General features: G+C 41.2%; 1 protein-coding gene across 1 annotated transcript in view; it reads left to right on the forward strand.

The window, feature by feature from the left end:
* The first annotated feature begins 8,965 nt into the window (after positions 1-8,965).
* The window catches only part of wdr95 (WD40 repeat domain 95), a 105,434-nt gene continuing 93,275 nt past the window's right edge, over positions 8,966-21,124 (forward strand). Inside the window, exons 1-2 of the mRNA XM_073041931.1 lie at positions 8,966-9,167; positions 17,688-17,967. Coding sequence (XP_072898032.1) covers positions 9,100-9,167; positions 17,688-17,967 — 348 coding nt within the window. The 5' untranslated portion in view covers positions 8,966-9,099. The remainder of the gene's footprint in view (positions 9,168-17,687; positions 17,968-21,124) is intronic.

Consider the following 21,124-nt stretch of genomic DNA (forward strand, 5'->3'; position numbering starts at 1 on the left):
ATGAACTCACAGAAAAGCAGATATGGACAACCATGCAAATCTGCACTTAAGTAGAATAATCAGTCACGACCAATTTTGTTTAGAATCATTTGTAGAAGAGCTCAGTTAGCTTTCTCACATATACTGCAAAACATACAGTAGAATGCATCATTTGCGTCAATAAACAACACAGCTGTAATCTGTGGCCTGTGTAATCTCACACCTCTCTTTTGCTTCTTTATTGACAAGTCCCATATCACTTCAGTAATGACTGTGCAAAAGAGAAATATGTAATTGAAATAATGAAAAGACAGTTAATGACAATGAAACCGAGAAGCCAAAACTACAGAAGTTAAAAATAAATTATTCATTTTCTCTACTTCAAAGAGGTGCTATATTTTCAAGATTTTCTGTTAAGATATCATCAATGATTAAATATGAAAGACTTATTTTCTTGTTCTGAGGGTCATGTTTGTCATCTTTTGTCAATTTTATCTTCATGAGATAAACTTGAACCAAGCTATGTTTATATAAATGCAAATGCTTAATTTTCATTATTTGTTTTGGAAATATTAACTAATATTAGGTTCTAATTAGACATTAATGAGAATGAAAAAGAAATAACTTTGAACTGCCAATGAAGGGCAAGTATAGAATGTATGCAAATGTATCCAGCATACAGGCAGGACATACTTACACTGAAAAGGGTGCAGGGAAGATTTATGAAGATATTGCCAGAAACGGGAACTCTTTGTTATGAGGGAAAATGAGAAAACCTCTTTTCTGTGGGGGCTGAGTTCTTTTTGGGACTACCAGAGGCTTAGCCTGCAAAGCCTACATCCTTTGAATGAATATATTTAAAAAATGAGATATATAAAATGATAAGGAGGGAGGGAAGAATGATTAAACATGAAAGATCTATTTTCCTGTTCTGAGCAACAAAATCTAGAAGGCACAGAGTATATAGTAGATGCAGAATTAAAGAGGAGATTAAGAAAAATGTTTTCAGGACTTAAAATCAATCACTGTCTTCAGCTTTTCATTTTGCATTTCCAACATTTTTTTAATCTTCTTTCTTCTCATCTGGCTTTTCAGATCTCAATTGTCTACTCTCATCCAGACCTCTCCTTGACTTACGTTTGTAATCACCAGTCTTTACCCAAAGATATAGTGTCCTTCTGTCCTCTCAGTCTCCATCCCATAATGGATCTTCCCTGCTTTCCTCTCCCCCAGTGACCTGGCCCCCACAACAACCTATGGCAATGAATTCCGCAGTTTCACCATCCTCTGGCAAAAGAAACCTCGGATTTTTTAATTTTATCCCTGTTTCTAAAATGGTCTGTGCTTTTATTCCTTCTACCAAAATGCGTGGCCATACACTTCCCGGTTCTGTATTCCATTTGTCACCTCTCTGCTTCCTCAAAACTACCTGCCCCTCCACCTATCTTCATACCGTCCGCAAAGCCATCAATTTCATTATCCGAATCACTGACACACTATGTAAACAGAAGCAGTCCCAACACAGACCCCTGTGGAACAGCACTAGTCACTGGCAGCCAATCCAATCCTCTTATTCCCACTCTTTACCTCCATCCAATCAGCCAATGTTAGTACCCTTCCTATAATACCATGGGCTCTCATATTATTTAGCAGCCTCATGTGCGGCACCTTGTCAAAGGCCTTCTGAAAGTCCAAGTTTACAACATCCACTGATTTTCCTTTGTCTGTTCTGCTTGTTATTTCTTCAAAGAATTCCAACAGATTTTTCGGGCAAGATTTTCCCTTGAGGAAACCATGTTGATGTTAGCCTATTTTGTCATGTGCCTGCAAGTACCCCAAAATCACATTCTTACAATAAACTCCAACATCTTCCCAACCACTGAAGTCAGGCTAACTGGCATATAATTTCCTTTATTTGCCTCCCTCCCTTCTTGAAGAATGGAGTGACATTTGCAATTTTCCGGTCCTCCGGAATCATGCCTGAACCTATTGATTCTTGAAATATAATAACTAATGCCTGCAAAATCTCTTCAGCTACCTCTTTTAGATCCCTGGGGATTAGTCCATCGGGTGTAGGTGACTGATCTACCTCCAGGTCTTTCAATTTCCCAAGCAACATCTCTCTAGTAATTGTAACTGCACTCACTTCTGCCCCGACACTCTCAAACTTTCAGTATAATGCTGGGGTCTTCCATAGTGAAGATTATTGCAAAATATTTATTCAGTCCTTGTCCACAGTTACAATCTGTGCAGCATCATTTTCCAGTAGTCCAATATCTATTCTTGTCTCTCTTTCACTCTTTATATATCTAAAAGACCTTTTAGTATCATTTTTGATATTGTTAGCTAGCTTACCTTCATATTTCATCATTTCTCCCTTATAGCTTTTTTAGTTGCTTTCTGTTGGTTTTTTAAAAATTCCCAATCCCAATCCTAATCGTCTGCATTTGCACAGTTTGCTGTCCATTGATCCCATTTATAGTTACTGTTCTATAGATTTGCTAAATATGCCCACAGAAAAAGAATCTCAGGGTTGTATGTGGTGACCTGATAATACATTTTCCTTAGAACTTTTCCTAATACTATTTGTTCTATTATAGACCCCTCTTTGGTGTTTATGTTGGCTTTGGTTTTCCTTGTCAGCCATGGTTGCAACATTCTGCCTTTAGAATACTTCCTCTTCTTTGGGATTTATCTATCATGCACCTTCCAAATTGCATCTAGAAAATCCAGCCATTGCTGCTCTGCTGTCATCCCTGCTAGTGTCACCTTCCAAACAACTTTGGCCAGCTCCTCCCTCATGTCTCTGTAATTCCCATTACTCCACTGTTACATCTGACTTTAGCTTCTCTCTCTCAAATTGCAGGGTGAATTCTATTATATCGTGATCACTGTTTCCTACAGTTGCCTTTACCTTAAACTCCCTATTCATATCCAGCTCACTACACAACACCTGATCCAGAACTGCTGACTCCCTATTGGATTGACCACAAGCTGCTCCAAATTGCCAGCTCTGAGGCTTTCCACAAACTCTGTCTCTCTGCTTGATTTTCCCAATTTATCTGCATATTGAAATCCCCATGACTAACTCAACACTGCCTTTTTGACATGCTTTTTCTATCTCCCACTGTAATTAGTAGGCACATCCTGGCTTCTGTTTGGAGGCCTGTAAGTACCTCCCATCAGGGACTTTTTACCCTTGCAGTTTCCTAACTTGCCCACATGGATTCTGCAACTTCCGATCCTATGCTACCTCTTTCTAAAGATTTGATTTCATGTTTTACTGGCACAGCTACTCCTCCCCCTCTGCCTACCTGCCTGTCCTTTTGATAGATTGTGCATCCTTGGAAAATAAGCTCCCAACTACGATCATCTTTCAGCCAGGACTCCTTGATTCCCACAATGCCATACCTGGCAATCTCTAACAGCACCATAAGATCATCTACCTTTTTTCATATACTGTTTCCTGTATTTGTCACCTTTTAAAATTTTGTCCCCCTTTTACACTGCAACCCATCCAACTGACTGCAATTTTCCCCCATCATCTGTCTATCCTTCCGCACAGTTTCACTATACACTACCTCTGCTTGTAAACCAGTATCCCTGTCCTCAGCCCTGTCACTCTGGTTCCCATCCACCTGCCAAATTAGTTTAAACCCTCCCCAACAGCTCCAGCAAACTTGGCCACAAGGGTGTTGTCCCCCTCAGGTTCAGATGTGGTCCATCCCTTTTGTTCAGATCAGATGATCCATAAACTGGAAACTCTTAGTCTCTCGATCACATCCATAGATTCTCCTATCTACTCCTCTAAGTATGGAATCTCCTATCACCAGTGCTTTCCTCCTCTGCCCCCTTCCCGTCTGAGCCACAGTGCCAGACTCAGTGTCAGAGACCCGGCTGCTGTGGCTCCCCATCGGTAAGTCATTCCCCACCCACCCACCCACCCAAACAATGTCCAAAATGATATACTTGTTATTGAGGGAATGGCCACAGGGGTACCCTGATATACTTGTTATTGAGGGGATTGGCCACAGGGGTACCCTGATATACTTGTTATTGAGGGAATTGGTCACAGGGGTACCCTGATATACTTGTTATTGAGGGAATGGTCACAGGGGTACCCTGATATACTTGTTATTGAGGGGATTGGCCACAGGGGTACCCTGATATACTTGTTATTGAGGGAATTGGTCACAGGGGTACCCTGATATACTTGTTATTGAGGGAATTGGCCACAGGGGTACCCTGATATACTTGTTATTGAGGGGAATGGTCACAGGGGTACCCTGATATACTTGTTATTGAGGGGATTGGCCACAGGGGTACCCTGATATACTTGTTATTGAGGGGAATGGTCACAGGGGTACCCTGATATACTTGTTATTGAGGGAATGATCACAGGGGTACCCTGATATACTTGTTATTGAGGGAATGGTCACAGGGGTACCCTGATATACTTGTTATTGAGGGGATTGGCCACAGGGGTACCCTGATATACTTGTTATTGAGGGAATGGTCACAGGGGTACCCTGATATACTTGTTATTGAGGGGATTGGCCACAGGGGTACCCTGATATACTTGTTATTGAGGGAATGATCACAGGGGTACCCTGATATACTTGTTATTGAGGGAATGGTCACAGGGGTACCCTGATATACTTGTTATTGAGGGAATGGTCACAGGGGTACCCTGATATACTTGTTATTGAGGGGATTGGCCACAGGGGTACCCTGATATACTTGTTATTGAGGGAATGATCACAGGGGTACCCTGATATACTTGTTATTGAGGGAATGGCCACAGGGGTACCCTGATATACTTGTTATTGAGGGAATGGCCACAGGGGTACCCTGATATACTTGTTATTGAGGGAATGGTCACAGGGGTACCCTGATATACTTGTTATTGAGGGGAATGGCCACAGGGGTACCCTGATATACTTGTTATTGAGGGGAATGGTCACAGGGGTACCCTGTACCGGCTGCCTATTTCCCTTTCCTCTCCTGCAGTCACCCATTCACCTGCCTCCTACAACCTAGGGGTGACTACCTCCCTGTAGCTCCCATCTATTATCTTCTCAGTTTCCCTTACGAGCTGAAGGTCATCGAGCTGCAGCTCCAGTAACCCGTTCTGTGAGGAGCTACAGTTTGGTGTACCTGGTGCAGATATTTTTATCGGGAGGCCGCAGTTCTTCCAGAATTCCCACGTCTCACACACAGAACAAAACACAGTCCCTGGAGCCATTCCTAGTGCCCTAACTATACACGCAGATAAATAATGAGCAAGAAATAGTTTACTAGATACATGTCACCCAAGCCTGTTACGTTTTTCTTGTAATTGTTTTTTAATCTCCAACTTTTCCTAGAAACAATGAAAGACCATTAAGCTGAAATGTTAGTTCTGTAATTAAAAAGGCTAATGGAAAGTTATCCTTTATTGCAAGGAATATGAAGTATGGAAGTAGAGATGCCTTGATATATTTTTACAGTGTATTGGAAACTTGCTCCTAAGGTAGTTCATATAGTGTGGTCTCCATTTTCAATATGGACTTACGTTGGAGCTAGTATTGAAAAGATTGATTAAGTTGATTATTGGGAAGAATGAATTGGTGGATGAAGAGGGGCTGAGTTGGGCTTACAGTCTTTGAAGTTTAGGAAAAAGAGAAGTGATCTTTTTCAACTTAGAAGGAGATTAACAGGATGGATGCTCAAAGGAATTTTTGTTAATGGGAGTATCAAGAATTTAAGCATTTATTTATTTTGGCAGAGCAAAGTTTCTCTGACTCTATCCTGTCTAAATCTTCACACCTACATCACTTCTCAGTAGCAACTCTTGACTGATTTATTTACTGTGGTCGAACTGCAGACAGGGGCGTTGTGGGTCTTTGCTGCTGTAGACCTTGGCTGTCAACACCTGGACTCTATGAAAGGCATGTTGGCTGAGTGGTGTGAATAGCTTCTCCTTGTAGATCTGGAGCACTGTAGTTTTTATAGTCAAAGTGCTTTGGACGTACTGTAGTAAGATGCATTAACTGTGTGATGGCAAAGTATGACTGCTTCTCACAACTGTCTAAGTCAGCTGCAACTTCATACAAGTTTGCCTCTGCTAAGGCAGCGCCAGCTTCACAGTCTTTCTGGGTTGCACTTAAAGTAGCCTCTAGAAGTGCCCTCTCAATTCTACATGTGCTTTCTCCGTCTCTATTACACACTTAGCATACACAGCACTCTTTCTTGCTGCTTCAGTTTTTACGTGAGCTCATGCTGCAGCTATGCTAGTTGTGGTTTCGCTTGAGCGTCGTGAAGACACGATAGATGAGCCACATTATAACCTGATCTCCAGCTCTTGATAATTGATGTTGCTTGAGTTGAACGTCTACTGTGGTCAGATGTGTCTCTGGTCTGGGCGATGCCTTTGAAATGAGTATTAAGTATTTTGGTAATATTGGTAAATTCTACTGCCCTCACTGTGTGCATGGACACAGCTATGCTGTGAGCTGAACATCACCCAAAATGGAAACTTTCCTTCAAGGCTATTAATGAGATTTCTTTTTTCTATGAAACTGCAGAGAGTAAAGTTAAATACGTGTTTAATTCAATACAGAGTCATCGCATGCCTTGTAGTAGTAGTCTCTCGAAGTCCGAGGAAGACGAATGTGTTGCGCAGTCAACGTCTGTGGGCATGCATATGACTTCTGAGGCAGAAGTCCGAAGCGCAGATACGGTCGCAGATGGGGCAAGGAGCACCGCCTGTTGGGGCAAGAGCGGATGCCTTCCTGTGTCTTTCTTGACTCTTGGCTTGGAAGTTGTTTGCTGCCTTGGAGTATAGATTGCGCCACTTGGACCAATCAGCAGCAGTGTGTTCGAGATCGCGGGGCTGGAGTTTGGCCCACTTAAGGTTTGACTTGAGGTTATCCTTGTATCTCTTCCTTGGGCGACCTTGGGCATGGTTGCCCTGCTCCAGTTCTCCGTAGAACAACTGACGCAACATTCTGGACTCATCCATGCAGATCAAATGGCCGGTCCATCTGAGCTGAGCCTTCAAAACCTTGGCTTCAATGCTTGTGGAATTGGCTCGGTCCAGGACTGTCAGGTTGGAGATACGGTCTTGCCAGTGGATTTGCATGATTGATCGCAGAGCGCGATTGTGGAATTGTTCAAGCTGTTTGACATGTCTGCGATACAGTGTCCAGGTTTCACAGCCATATAGAAGTGATGAAACCACAACAGCATTGCACGACTTAATACTGTCTTAATACCCAATTCTGTCAATAATTCTCACAACAGACGTTAACCAAGCTAGTAAAACAATATATCTATACACTGTAAACAAGAGTAAATGCAAAGATAAACCAACATAATATTCCCTTCAAAATATGTCTACTAAATGTTTACCAATATTACCAGAAGCTTAATACTCACAGATACTGCTGTTTCAAGGCCAGTAAAGAGATGATGGAGATGAATGTCTTTCCACTGTTCAAATCAGAATACAAAAGTGCAGGAAGTGGTATAAAAACAGTTTAATAATAGGAAGTGATCATGGTGTGCCAGGATCCGTGGTGAGAGCAGATTTTGCTTGCTCTCTGCGATGGTCACACCTCTCCCTCTGTGGCGCCAAGGCTATGAAGACTGGCCCAGCTGCCACGCGCTGTGCCTGCCTGCTAATATGAAGGCTTTGGGCCTACTCTGGGCTGCTTCAGGGTTCGGATCTAAGGCCAAGATTTATTCACTAAATTTCAAATGTGATCTATATGGAAGCAGATTACAGTGGCATATCACTGTCACATCACTTCCTCACATTTATCTCAATTCCTTTTCCCCAGAGCTTCATATTCCAATCATACTCTCTGCACCTCTACAATAGTATTGTATTCCCTGTACTCCTTGAACTTACTTCTTCTCCTCCCTCCACCTTCTTATTCTGGCTGTGTTCCCTTCATTTCCAGTCTGATAAAGTCTTGTCTCGAAATGTCGAAATTCCCCTCCATAGATGTCCCATGACCAACTGAGTTCTTCAGTAACTCTTCAGTGCTGTGTGAGCTGCTCAAGATGTCCAGCAACTGCAGAATCCCGTGTTTACAGTAGTATTTAGTGACTTGTTTTCATGGGCCCAAATCTCTTTGCTCCTGATTCAGAACACAAAACGTTATTTAATTTGAGCTTTTTCTGAAATGTAGCCTGGATGGGATATTTCGAAGAGTATTGGCAGTAGGCATGGAAGAAATTTGATATCCTCGGAAAGGTTCAACATTTGCATGTATTCAAGAAAGAAAACATGACTTTTATTTATAGATATAATTGGAAGTGATGTTCAAATTATTTGTGGATAAAAAGAACTAGAAGCATAATCAGGTTTTCTATCACTGACATGATGCGATATTTGTTTTGCCGCAGCAGAGGACCATTCATAAATATAACGGCAGAAGGAAAGGAGCTGTTTCTAAAACATTGAGTGTGGGTTTCCAGGCTTTCTTTAATGAACTTTTTAATCAGCTGGAGCTCCTCACCTTGCCTTACTATGTGGTTTTAGTTAGCTTCTTCTCAAGGCCCAGATGAGGCAGAATTCCTGCAGAGCAAAATCGTCGTGAAGCACCTCCCGTTTGGCACCCTATCCAGGCCAAGCGTTGTGGCCACCCTGAAAGTAGTGGTTTCTGTCAAATCGTCATTTAATAAACCCACTAGGGGGCAGTAACTAACCAGTAGCGTAAAATTCAATCGTGTTTTTACATTAGCAGCGAGTTAAAACCAAAGGTAGATATTTTGCGAAAATTCTGCAAGAGGGGCTGAGATCAATTTACTACTATGAACAGATTGTTAGGAAATCACAGTTCCACGTCAGAAGGTATAACACGATTTTCATAGATTTCAGAATAACACATTTAAACTCTGTTTATTAGGCGGTTTCCCGATTTTTATAATGCAACATGAGTAGCGTTCCGGTTGAGCGGCATGTCGCTTTAAGATGTTCCTGGCTCGGTGCTGCCACAGGTGAGAGCGGTGGGAGGTTACTCGCAGGAGGCGGAGATCGCTCGGCCGGATCCAGGCTTCTCTTCACTGAGTGTGTGGTCCATTCTCCAACTATAGTTGAGTTATCAAAGAGAGAGAGAGAGAGAAGCGACCATGCCACTGGGAAAGAAAGTGCGGCCAAGTTCTGCCGCCGGGAAGTTAGAGACCTACACCATAACCAGGTACTTCAATAATACACAAGCACGAAGACACCGCTGTTAGTGTCATTATAACATTTGTAGTAATTGGTAATTCCAGCACATGAGGCTGCAAAGTCCGGTTATTAAAAGTTCATATAACCGAAATACACAACTGTTTATTTACTTGTGAGTTGGGAAAGCCAGTCATCTGCTTCCTCAGTTGTGGAGATGCTGTTTGCTGTTGTCAGGATACCAGGTGTTTGACTCGCAATTCTTGCAGTTTAATCTCCGAGCAATGGTTTCGCTTGACCAACAATGAACCCTCGGATTATTTCCCATACACGTCACAGCTAGGATACTCGTTATTTCTTCTGTTGAGAGGAACTGTTAAGTTTTCCTTGGTACACACCTGAAGATGTTTTGACTTGTATTAGAGAAAATTCAGATAGTTCCCAACTACTCGGCTCTTTGGTCGACTCTGATACCAGTCTTTCATTCCACAACTATTTAATTACATTAATTTACCAGGTGATGTAGTTTGATTTAAAATAATGTCTCCCTACGACACAGAGTAAGGCTGGGTGGAGTGTGGTTGAGGGTGTTGTGGCTGTGTTTTGGGGTTTCTTCTCGGCCGGCTGAACGGCGCTTTTGGGCGTGGCTGCGGGCTGAGGAACTGCTGGGGTGTTGTGGGGGACATTCTGTGGGAATATGGACCGACGGCCTGTACAGGTCCGGAACGATATTCGTACACGTTTCCTTGAAAACTCCGATAGGATGGCAGGGAGGGAGACTGATGGTGACAGCAGCAGCTTGGAGTTTGAGTGGGGAGAGGTGGGGAGAGGGACTAAGAATAGGAAGGTGATGGGTTGGAAGAGAAAGAATGGAGGTGGCTCCAGTGTAGGTGGATCGGAAAATGAGGGAAGAGAAGTTGAGGAGAAGGGCCCGGGGGCAAAATTGCTAAATGTAGTGGTAAGATTTGAGGGGGAAGGGGGAGTAAAGAAAATCCATCTGCTTAATCTAACAAAAATCATCAGAGGGCGTAGGGGAAGGAGTCGTGCGAGAATTTCAGGAGATGGAAACCTGCTGATAGGATGTAAAACTAAAGAGCAGATGCAGAAGGCAATGAAGGTGACTAATGTTGGGCAAGTCAAAGTGTCCAGGGTTGTAAGAGTTGGAGCACAAAGGGTCAATGGTTGCAAGGGGGTGATCTCCGGGGTTCCCCTCAGTGTTAATATGAAGGAGCTAGTGGAGAACTTAAGGGTGAGGAATAGTTCAGTGAAGAGTGTGAAAAGAATGACCAGGGGAACAGAGAAAAGGGAGACTGAAACTGTTCTGGTAGAATTTGAGGATAAGGTGCCTCCAAAGGAATTATATTCTGGATTTCTGAGATACAATGTAAGAGAATAGACACCAAATGTTTCAATTGCCAGGAGTTTGGGCAGTGGCCAAAGTGTGCAAAGGAAAGAGAAGATGTGCAAGGTGTGGTGGGGAACATGAATACGGAAAGTGTGGAGAGGGAGTGGGACCAAGGTGCTGTAATTGTGGAGGTAACCATAGTGTAGCGTACTGGGGATGTGAAGTGGTGAAAAAAGAGAGAGAGATGCAGAAGATGAGGGTGAAGGAAAAAGTCTGATATGCTGAGGCCGTCAAGCTGGCAGGACAGAAGAAAATGAATGAGGGAGGGTGTAGCAAAGAGCAAGTGGCAGCTAAAAAATGCAAGTTAAGAAGAATGCATGGATAGAGAAGAAGAAATAGGTGACCTTATAGCAGGAGTGGTAAATGTAACTTGTGAGATCAAATCTAAAACTGAAAGGATTCAGATTATTGTGAAAGCTGCAGAGCACCATTTGGGTATGATAGGATTAAAATGGGAAGAGATAAATGATGAACTTGGGGTACAGTCAAGTCAAGAGACAGTATGTGTGGGTTGATATTACTAATAATGCTAATTCTTCAATGGAATGCAAGAAGCCTGATTAGTAATGGACAAGATTTCAAGCAGTTTATAGCTAGTAGGAGAGAAAAGCCAGATGTGTGTATCCAGGAAACCTGGTTAAAATCTAATTTAGATTTTGTTTTATATGGTTATGAGGCAGTAAGGCAAGACAGGAGAAAGGGGGGAGGAGGAGGATGTGAAACTTATGTAAAGCAAGGCATTCCTTATAGAATACTAGGTATAGGAAGTGAACAGGAGTATGTGGTAGTAAAAGTATGGGCTGAAAGGAAAGAGTTGGTGATTGTGAATTATTGTAATCCATGCAAAAGGCTAGAGTTAATCAAGCTTGAGGAGATAGAAGGGCAGAATAGTAGTAACGTTGATTGGTGTGGTGATTTTAATGGACATAATGTATTATGGGGGAGTGACAGAACAGACATCAATGGTCAAGTAATAGAGGAGTTGCTAGATGAGAAGTATTTAGTGTGCCTAAATGATGGCAGTAGTACTGGAATTGATGTTAATACAGGTAAAGAATCTGTGCTTGATCTTACATTAGTATCAAACTCTATTGCATCAGTATGTGAGTGGTTAGTGTACCAAGAAGGAACTGTAGGGAGTGATCATTACCCAATCTGGTGCAAGATAAATATTTCTGCCTCATTGGTCACAGAGAATATAGGTGGGAAATAGATCCTTGAGAAAGCCAATTGGGAGAAGTTTCTGGAAAGAAGTGATAGATATCTAAGTTGGGTCAGTGATGAGATGGACATAGAAACACTTGACAGCATATTAAAACAAGGTATAATATCAGCTGCATTGGAATCCATTCCTAAAAGTAAAGGAGGAACAAAGAAGAGAGTAATGCCATGGTTGGATGATAATTGTAAGGAAGCAGTGAGAAATAGAAATAAGGCTTTTAAATTGGTTAAGAGAACTCATAACTTCTAACATATGACTCAGTACAAACAAGCTCAGGCAATAGTAAGGAGGACAATAAGACATGCTAAAAAGACGCACTGGAAAAAGTATTATGATTCAATCGGAAACACAACCCAAGTAGGAGAGGTGTGGGGGTTGATAAAAAGGATGGGAGGGGACAGGAGAGAGTGGAGGTACCCAGTTCTGGTGGATGGAAATATGACTGCAGTAACAAATAAGGAAAAGGCAGAGTTGTTGGCGAGTACTTTTGTTATGGTATGTAGTTCTGATAATTTGTCTGAGAAGGAAAGAAGAGGTAGAGAGAGAGAACAAAAGCTGAAAATATGGAGGCTTTATGTTGGAAAACTAACTTTGACAGTGTGCAAGATGTCCCTTTCAGCATGGGAGAATTAAGAAAGGCATTGGATAGAACAGGAAAGACTACACCAGGTAAAGATGAAATATGCTATAGTATGATAAAACACCTGAGTGAAGGAAGTCTGGAGAAACTACCGCTTCTGTATAACAAAGTCTGGGATGAAGGGAGAATACCAGGAAGCTGGAAAGAGGCAATAATTATTTCAATAAGGAAAACTGGAAAAGATGCCTGCAGGCCAGGAAATTACAGGCCAATTGCCTTGACGTCTCATATATGTAAACTTATGGAACTTATGATAAATGAGAGGTTAGTGTACTTTCTGGAGAGTAGAGGTATGGTGGCTACGTATCAAAGCGGGTTCAGGAAAGGAAGGAATACTATGGATCCAGTGGTGTGTCTAGAGGATGAAATAAGAAAAGCACAAGTAAATAAAGAGACAGTGGTTGCAGTTTTTTTGATGTTGAGAAAGCTTATGATATGTTATGGAAAGAGGGGCTCCTAATCAAGCTGCATTTAATGGGAATCGGGGGGGGCAATGTTCAATTGGGTTAAGGACTTTTTAAACGGGAGAACTATTCAGGTGAAGATAGGATCAGAACTATCAAGCCAGTACGTTGTAGAAAGCGGGAGGGCTCAGGGGAGTGTAGTGAGTCCAACTTTATTCTCCATTTTGATTCTCCATTCGTAAATATACCAACGGAAGTGGGGTCATTGTTTGCAGACAATGGGGCTTTGTGGAAAAGAGAGAGAAATATTGAACATATAGTTATGAAAATGCAAGATGGAATGAATCAAGTTGAAGAGTGGGAGACAAAGTGGGATGTTAAATTTTCAGTGGAGAAGACAAATACCATGTTCTTTACGAGGAAAAAGCTCAGGGGACTTAATCTGACTCTGTATGGAAGTAACCTGGAGAGAGTCGAAAGTTTTTGGGAGTGCACTTTGACTTGAGACTAACATGGAGAGAACATGTTAGATATGTAGTTGCTAAATGTAAAAATGTGATAAATGTCATGAGGTGTCTTGCTGGTTTGGAATGGGTTGCTGATTTTGCATCACTGAAGTATATTTATGTAGTATTAATAAGATCAAGATTAGATTATGCATACGGGCCAGCAGCAAAATCTGTGTTAGTAGAACTGGATATTGTGCAAGCTCGGGCTCTACGGGTGTGCTTGGGAGCGGTTAGAACTTCCCCAGTGTGTACACTCCAAGTTGAAGCAAATGAAATGCCATTGGGGCTGCGATGTAAACAGCTGGAGGCCAATTACTGGATTAATTTAAGGAGGCATGGTGATAGCCATCCTACAAAAAGGGTGTTGGAGACATGCTGGGAGAAGGAAAGGACACAAAAAGAAAGTTTTGGCTGGACAAGAGAGCAAACAGCAAAAGATATGGGTGTATATGATAGAGTTTTGTCCAATTGTGGTGTGGCCTGTCAGACCTTTCTGGGTATTAGAAAATCCCTCTGTAGATTTGGAATTGCTTAAGATTAAATGCAGTAATAAAACGGTTGATATACTCAGTGGATATCATAGGTACAGGGAATGTAAATATAAAGATGTACAGATTTTGACGGATGGATCAAAGGGTCCAGAAACCGGTGCAACAGGGTCTGCAATTGTTGTGCCAAGTTATCAAGTGGAAATTAGCAAGAGAATGCCGGATTGCTTGAGTGTTTATGCAGTTGAAATGTTTGCCATATTGTTAGCACTAAATGGAGTGAGCAGGTTGATTGTAATATTATTGTGATATGTAGCGATTCTGTATCGGCCCTTGCAAGCATTGAGGCGGGTACAGCTAGAGGACACCAGGATCTGCTTTATGAAATACTGTTTGCAAATTCAAGACTGGCTAGACAAGGCAAAAATATCGCATTCATGTGGGTTCCAGCACACTCGGGTATTATGGGAAATGAGACAGCAGATAAGCTGGCAAAAGCAGCAGTCAAAAAAGGATCTGTAGAGTCAATATTAAACTATCAAAATCAGAGGGGAAGAGCATAGTGTGGAGAAGGATAAATCAACAGTGGCAGCCGCATTGGGATAGAGCAATAAACGGAAGACGTTTACATTCAATTCAGAACAGAGTAGATATGGGAAGGAGTAGGGGAGTAAAGCGGAAGGAGCAAGTAATTATAAGTAGACTGGGAATTGGGCACAGCAACCTTAATGGTACTCTGGCCATCATAAATAAACATCCGACAGGTTTTTGCGATCTATGTCAGGAGACTGAAACAGTAGAGCATGTCCTTATTTCATGCAGGAAATTTGCACAGGAGAGACAACAAATGCTACAACAATTATGCAAAATAGGACTGGTAGAGAACAGTGTTAAAGGTTTGTTGGAATGTGGGGAGAGTGATCGGGGAGGAAATGGTTGTTTAGTTTTTTAAGGGCGACGGGACTGGAAAGACGACTTTAGGCAGTCAAGTAAATGGACAATGAGGGACAGTAAATCCTGAAGATGGCAGTAATGCAACAGTGTGGATGCCAACTGCCATAAAAACTCGAGGAAGAAGAAGACAGAGTAAAAGAGAGGTGAGAATGGACCACTGGAAAATGACGCTGGAGAGGTAGTTATGTGGGAACAAAGAAATGGCAGACAAACTTAATAAGTATTTTGCTTCAAACTTCACTTTGGAAGTAACTGGTTAGTGTGCCAGAAAATCGATAGTGTCAGGGGGCAGAGGTGAATGTTGTTGCTATTACTAAAGAGAAGGTGCTTGGGAAGCTGAAAAGGTCCAAGGGTAGATAGGTCACCTGGACCAGATGTAATACACCCCAAGGTTGTGAAAGGGGTGGCTGAAGAGATTGTGGAGGCATCAGTAATGATCTTTCAAGAATCTCTAGAAAATTGCAAATGGCACTCTACTCTTTAAGAAAGGAGGGAAAGAGACGGAAGGAAATTATAGGCCATTTACCTGACTTCAGTGATTAGGAAGATGTTAGAGTCCATTATTAAAAACCAGGTTTCTGGGTACTTAAAAGCACATGATAAAGTAAGCCAAAGTCAGCATGGTTTCCTTAAGGGGAAATCTTGCCTGACAAATCTGTTGGAATTCTTTGAGGAAATAACAGGCAGAATAAATGAAGGAGAGTCGGTGGATACTGCTTTCTTGGATTTTTAGAAGGGCTTTAACAAGGTGCCACACATGAGATAAGATCCCATGATATTACAGGAAAGGTACTAGCATGAATAGAAGATTTGCTGACGGTCAGGAGGCAAAGAGTGGGTACAAAGGGGGCTCATTCTGGCTGACTTCCAATGACTATTGGTGTTCCACAGGGGTAGGCACTTGGACCACTTCTTTCCATATTATATGTCAATGATTTGGATGGCAGTTTAGATGACTTTGTGGTTAAGTTTGTAGATGATACAATGATAGGTGGAGAGGCAAGTAGTGTTGAAGATGCAGGGAGTGGGCAGAAGCACTTGGACAGATTAGGAGAATGGGCAAAGAAGTGGCTGATGGAATACAGTGTTGGGAAGTGTATGGACATGCACTTTGGTAGAAGGAATAAAAGCACAGACTGTTTTCTAAACAGGGAGAAATTCAAAAATCTTAGATGCAAAAGGACTTGGGAGTCCTTGTGCAGGGCTCCCTAAAGGATAGTTTGCAGGTTGACTCTGGTAAGGAAGACAAATGTAATGTAAGCATTCATTTCGAGAAGGTGTAATATAAAAGCAGGAATGTGACGCTCAGGCTTTATAATGCATTAGTCAGATTGCACTTAGAGTATTGTGAATTGTTTTTGATGCCTTATTTAAGAAAACGTGCTGGCTTCAGAGAGGGTCCATAGGAGGTTCACGAGAATGATTCTGGGAATAAAAGGAATAACGTATGGAGAGTGTTTGAACAGAGGGATGTCCATTTAGAACAGAGATGAGGAATTTCTTTAGGTAGATGGTGGTGAATCTGTGGAATTCATTGCCACAAGTGGCTGTCAAGGTGAAGACAGTGAGATAAAGAGGAGGTTGATGGGTTCTTGATTAGTCAGGATGTCAAAGATTACCGGGTGAAGACAGGAGAATGGAATTGAGAGGGATAATGTGTCAACCAGCAGTGCACATTTCTGTAGTGCCAGGAGTGTTAGAGATGTAATGGCAGAGCTTCAGTGTGGATCTCTTCCCTGGGTGTGGCATTTCATTTATCCAGGCACCTCCTTCCACCTTGACGGCACCCAATGCTTGATGTGCGAGCAATGCTAGTTGGGTCCTCTTCCAGTAGAAATCCCATCATCTGTAGAGGTTGCAGAAAGGGAAGAGATAAAGTAGCGTGCTAACAGAAGCGAGTGCAGACACTTTGTTCAGTGTGGAAGTTCAGTAAGCCAAAAGCTGACAGAGACAATGTGGAGACACCGAGCAGTCATCCAGGCTGAACGTGGCCCTTGAAAGTTTTGTACTGCTTTTCCATTCAAGCCTCGGAAACAAGGTCACCCGGCATACCGGGACAAGATAAAGATGCAAACAAAGGATTTTACTACAGCATTTACTATTGGACAGTTATTTTACTATTTCAAGTATTATTGGGCTTTACTGCACTGCTTTAATTGGTTATTAAAATCTGAAATGTGTATTATGATTGGTACTTAGATATGAAAATGAGGGGATTCAGAAGTAAACAAAGTTTCTATTGGATCAATATCGGTACAGAACTAGTCATTTTTTGTATACAACTGACATTTCTTTGTTCAAACCTCAGAACAGTTTGACAAGAGGCCAAGGTGTTCTCCTGGTGTAAAGTGTGATTGAGGAACCAGAGAGCAATTAATCAGCAATGACATTTCTACCCAACAAACCTGTCGATTCTATACAGCAGGAGCAAATAACCGAGGATACGATCAAAGTAAACCAAAATCAGAAGATATTCTGCATATGTGAGAAATAAAATTGTTTCAGGTTGATTGTGGTGAAAGGCTATTGATATGAAATATTATCACCATTTTTCTCCCCACAGGCTTTATATTAACTTCTCAATATTTACAGAAATTGTTTTCCATCCTTTGGAAGGTGTCATTCTTCAACAGTCACCAGTCCTCAGCTCTTTGCATCTGTCTGAACGAGTGGTGATTGCATTGGATAGATGTTTTTCAGGAATGTTGCTTCCACCTATCACTAGTATTGAAACTCCCTGGTGTCTGGGATCTACAGGGCTCCAGAAGATCGGCCTAAGTGATCAGAAGCCCAAAATAAGACTAGGCTGATCTCTCAATGACCCCACAGCAACTTCTTATTTTAAACTTGAGGCAGATGATGTCATGAAGACAATTACAATAAAAAGGACACTATATTGCTCATTTAATGAATAAATATTGTATTTCAGCATTTTCCACAATGCAAGACCTGTCACTGCGAAGACTGCAACTTCCAGGATTAGTTCGACGCAAGTGCGTGCAAGAACATCCATTCCAGAAAGCAGAGTCCCGCTCGACCCTGCTGGCTGCCGTACGCAGGGGGAACAGTGTGAGCACCCAGAGTGGTTGGAGACGGGGCCTCTGAAACAGTATCCTAGACGGCACTCGGTAGGACTCACCCAGAACGTAGCAACAAATGAAAATATCCAGAGGTTTGGGGACACCATAAAAAACCTGAGAAAGGGCAAGGTAACAAAATGTTTAAAAAGTAGCTGAATTTTTGTGCAGTTTTGTTCAATGTTTACTGAATATTTCATGTAGAGTGGATTCTGGTTAATTGGGACACATCAGAACCAATACAACTTGGCCCATTTAAGCGGCTGCCTCAATTAGCCGAAGTTTCATGGAAATAGTTTAAAAATATATTCAAAACAGACAAACTACTGTTTAACTGAGTAAGAAATTTTGTAATTAAATGAAATACACAAATTAGAATATTACCAATGCTACTACAGTACTAAGAAATTGTATTAGTTCCTAATGGTTATCATCTCATGAATTCATCCAGTTTATGCTGCCATTTTCTTTTTATTGACTCTAAATTAACAAAATCAGTGTAGGTAATGGACTGCCTTCAATGCCTTCCTGCAAGAAAATGATCAAAAATCACCACATTTGCTTTTGGCATCCATTGCTCCAAATGGACAATATAACACAAGCACATTGACGCTGTTTAAAAACTGTTCGTTCTAAACACAGTGTGGTGTCTAATAGCCACACAAGTGCACGTGAGTGACACTAGTTAGAAACCGTTTGGTAACGGTCTCTTGTCCCAATTAAGGGGCATAGTGTCCCAAATAAATGGAGGGAATCCCAGCTATTTTCTTGAATAGTTTTTGTTCTTTAAGTGTTGTCCCAAATAAGTTGCTGCCCTGATTAACTGTTGGCCCAATTAACTGGAATCCACTTTATATAACTTGATTTATGCTTTATCAAAGTTCAAAGCAAATTCGCTATCAAAATGCATACATGTCACCATTTACAATCCTTAGATTCATTTTCTTTATGATCTTGGGTCTACATTTATTTTTTGTTCTTCCCCCAATGAGCTAGTTGCACCCTTTACAATCGTCTGTAAGTTTTGCTGCTTTATGTACAGTTGGCCACCTTTGGATGGAGAAGCTTTTTGCTGGGTAGCCGTAGCTGACAGATTGCATTTTGATTAGAGGATCCCTAGAGTCAGTTTTAAACTCAGTGTGACTAGGCTGGTGTGGAATGGGACAGTGGGCAGTTACTTTCTCTCTCACCTGGATCTTATCACTGTTTGGAAGTAGAACTAGGAACGTGACTTTGCCATGGATTTGATAGTTTTCTAGAGAGCCCAAGCACATGAACTCGGGGGGGTGGGGGGGGGGGGGGGAGAAAACAAGTTGTTTTTTTTCAACAAATGTCATCAGCTTCTTCACCATTCATTAAAGAAATTCCTTGTGGTACTTAGGGATTTTAAGATTGGTAAATTTTTATGTAAGAGGGCCTCAAAATTGCATTTGTAGTACAATATTCTGACTAATACTGTTTTAGTTAAATGCTTTCTTGCTGCAGGTTTGGTTAATGAATTTATCCACTGATGCAATGTTAAGGAATACTAAAGCAATCTGTCTTTTTAATCTATGAACATATTAACTCCTTTAAATGTAACCTCAATTATTAAAGTGGTTGAAAAAAATCTTTCATTACCTTTTACTCTAGTTTTTAATTTTGTACCCAATTCAGATGGCGGGGGGTAGATTTATACAGTGGTGCTAGAAAATTTGTGAACCCTATAGAAATTTTCTCTATTTCTGCATAAATATGACATAAAATGCAATCAGATCTTCAAGTCCTAGCTAGATGAAGAGAACCCAATTAAATAAATAACACAAAAATATTATATTTGTTCATTTATTTATTGAGAAAAATGATTTAGTATTACATGTATTTGTTGAAAGAAGTATGTGAAACTTTGTTTTCAATAACTGGTGTGAGCCCCTTGTACAGCAATAACTTTAACCAAATGATTCCGGTAACTGTTGATCAGTCCTGTTCATCAGCTTGAAGGAATTTTAGGCCATTCCTCCTTACAAAACTGCTTCAAGTCTGGGATGTTGGTGGGCTTCCTTGTATGAACTGCTTGCTTCAGGTCCTTCCACAACACTTAAATAGGATTAAGGTTAGGACTTTGACTTGGCCATTCCAAAACACAACTTTTCTTCTTTTTTAAAAGCCATTCTGTTGTCGATTTACTCTTGTCTTTCAGATCATTGTCTTGTTGCATTAATCAACTTCCATTAAGCTTCAGGTGACAGATTGTGACCCTGACATTCTCCTGTAAAAAGTCTTGATACAACTTTGAATTCATTGTTCCCTCAGCAATTGCAAACTGTCCAGGTCTTGAGGCAGCAAAACAGCCCCAAACCATAATGCTCTTTCCACCATGCTTCACATTTGGGATGAGGTTTCAGTGTTGGTGTACTGTGCCCTTTTCCTTCCAAACATAGTGGTATGCATTTCTGCCAAAAAGTTTAATTTTTGATGAGCAGCATTTTTTCCCTTTTTTTTAAGGAGAACAATGGTTTCCTCCATGATGTCCTTCCATGAACATCATTCTTCTTCAGTATTTTTCGTATAGTGGACACAGGAACAGAGATCGTAGCAAGTTCTGGAAATTTCTGCAAGCCTTTTGCTGTTACCCATTGGTTCTTTTTCACCTCCTTCAGCGTTGCCCGTTGTGCTCTTGGTGTGATCTTTGCAGGATGCCCACTCCTAGGGAGAGTAGCAACAGTAGAGTTTTCTCCACTTGTAGACAATTTCTCTTGCTGTGGACCGATGAACACTCAGGTCTTTAGAAATGCTTTTGTAGCCTTTTCCAGTTTCATGCATCTCTACAATTATTCTGAGGTCCTCTGAAAGTTGTTTTGATCACAGCATGGTGCTTGTGAACAGATCTTTCTCGAGAAGAGCAAGCTCTGTCAGAAACCTGACTTTATGTGTCTTTTTTATAGGGTAGGACTCCGCTACAATCCACACCTCCAATCTCATTTCATTGATTGGAACACCTGACTCCAAATAGCTTTTGTAGAAGGCATTTGACATACTTTTTCCAAAAAAGACATGTAATATTGGATAATTTTTCTCAACAAAAAAAACCAAGAATAATATTTTTGTGTATTTTTTTAATTGGGTTCTCTTTGTCCAGTTCTAGGACTTGTGAGAAGATCTGATCACATTTTAGGTCATTTTTATGCAGAAATAGAGAAAATTCTACAGGGTTCACAACTGTCTAGCATCATTGGAATTAAAATTCACCTAGAAATTTAAATTTATTTTATGTTAACAATGCCAATGGCTGAATTTAAACAAATTTTGT

This window comes from Hemitrygon akajei, chromosome 4 (genome assembly GCF_048418815.1).
Source record: "Hemitrygon akajei chromosome 4, sHemAka1.3, whole genome shotgun sequence".
Lineage (NCBI taxonomy): Eukaryota > Metazoa > Chordata > Chondrichthyes > Myliobatiformes > Dasyatidae > Hemitrygon > Hemitrygon akajei.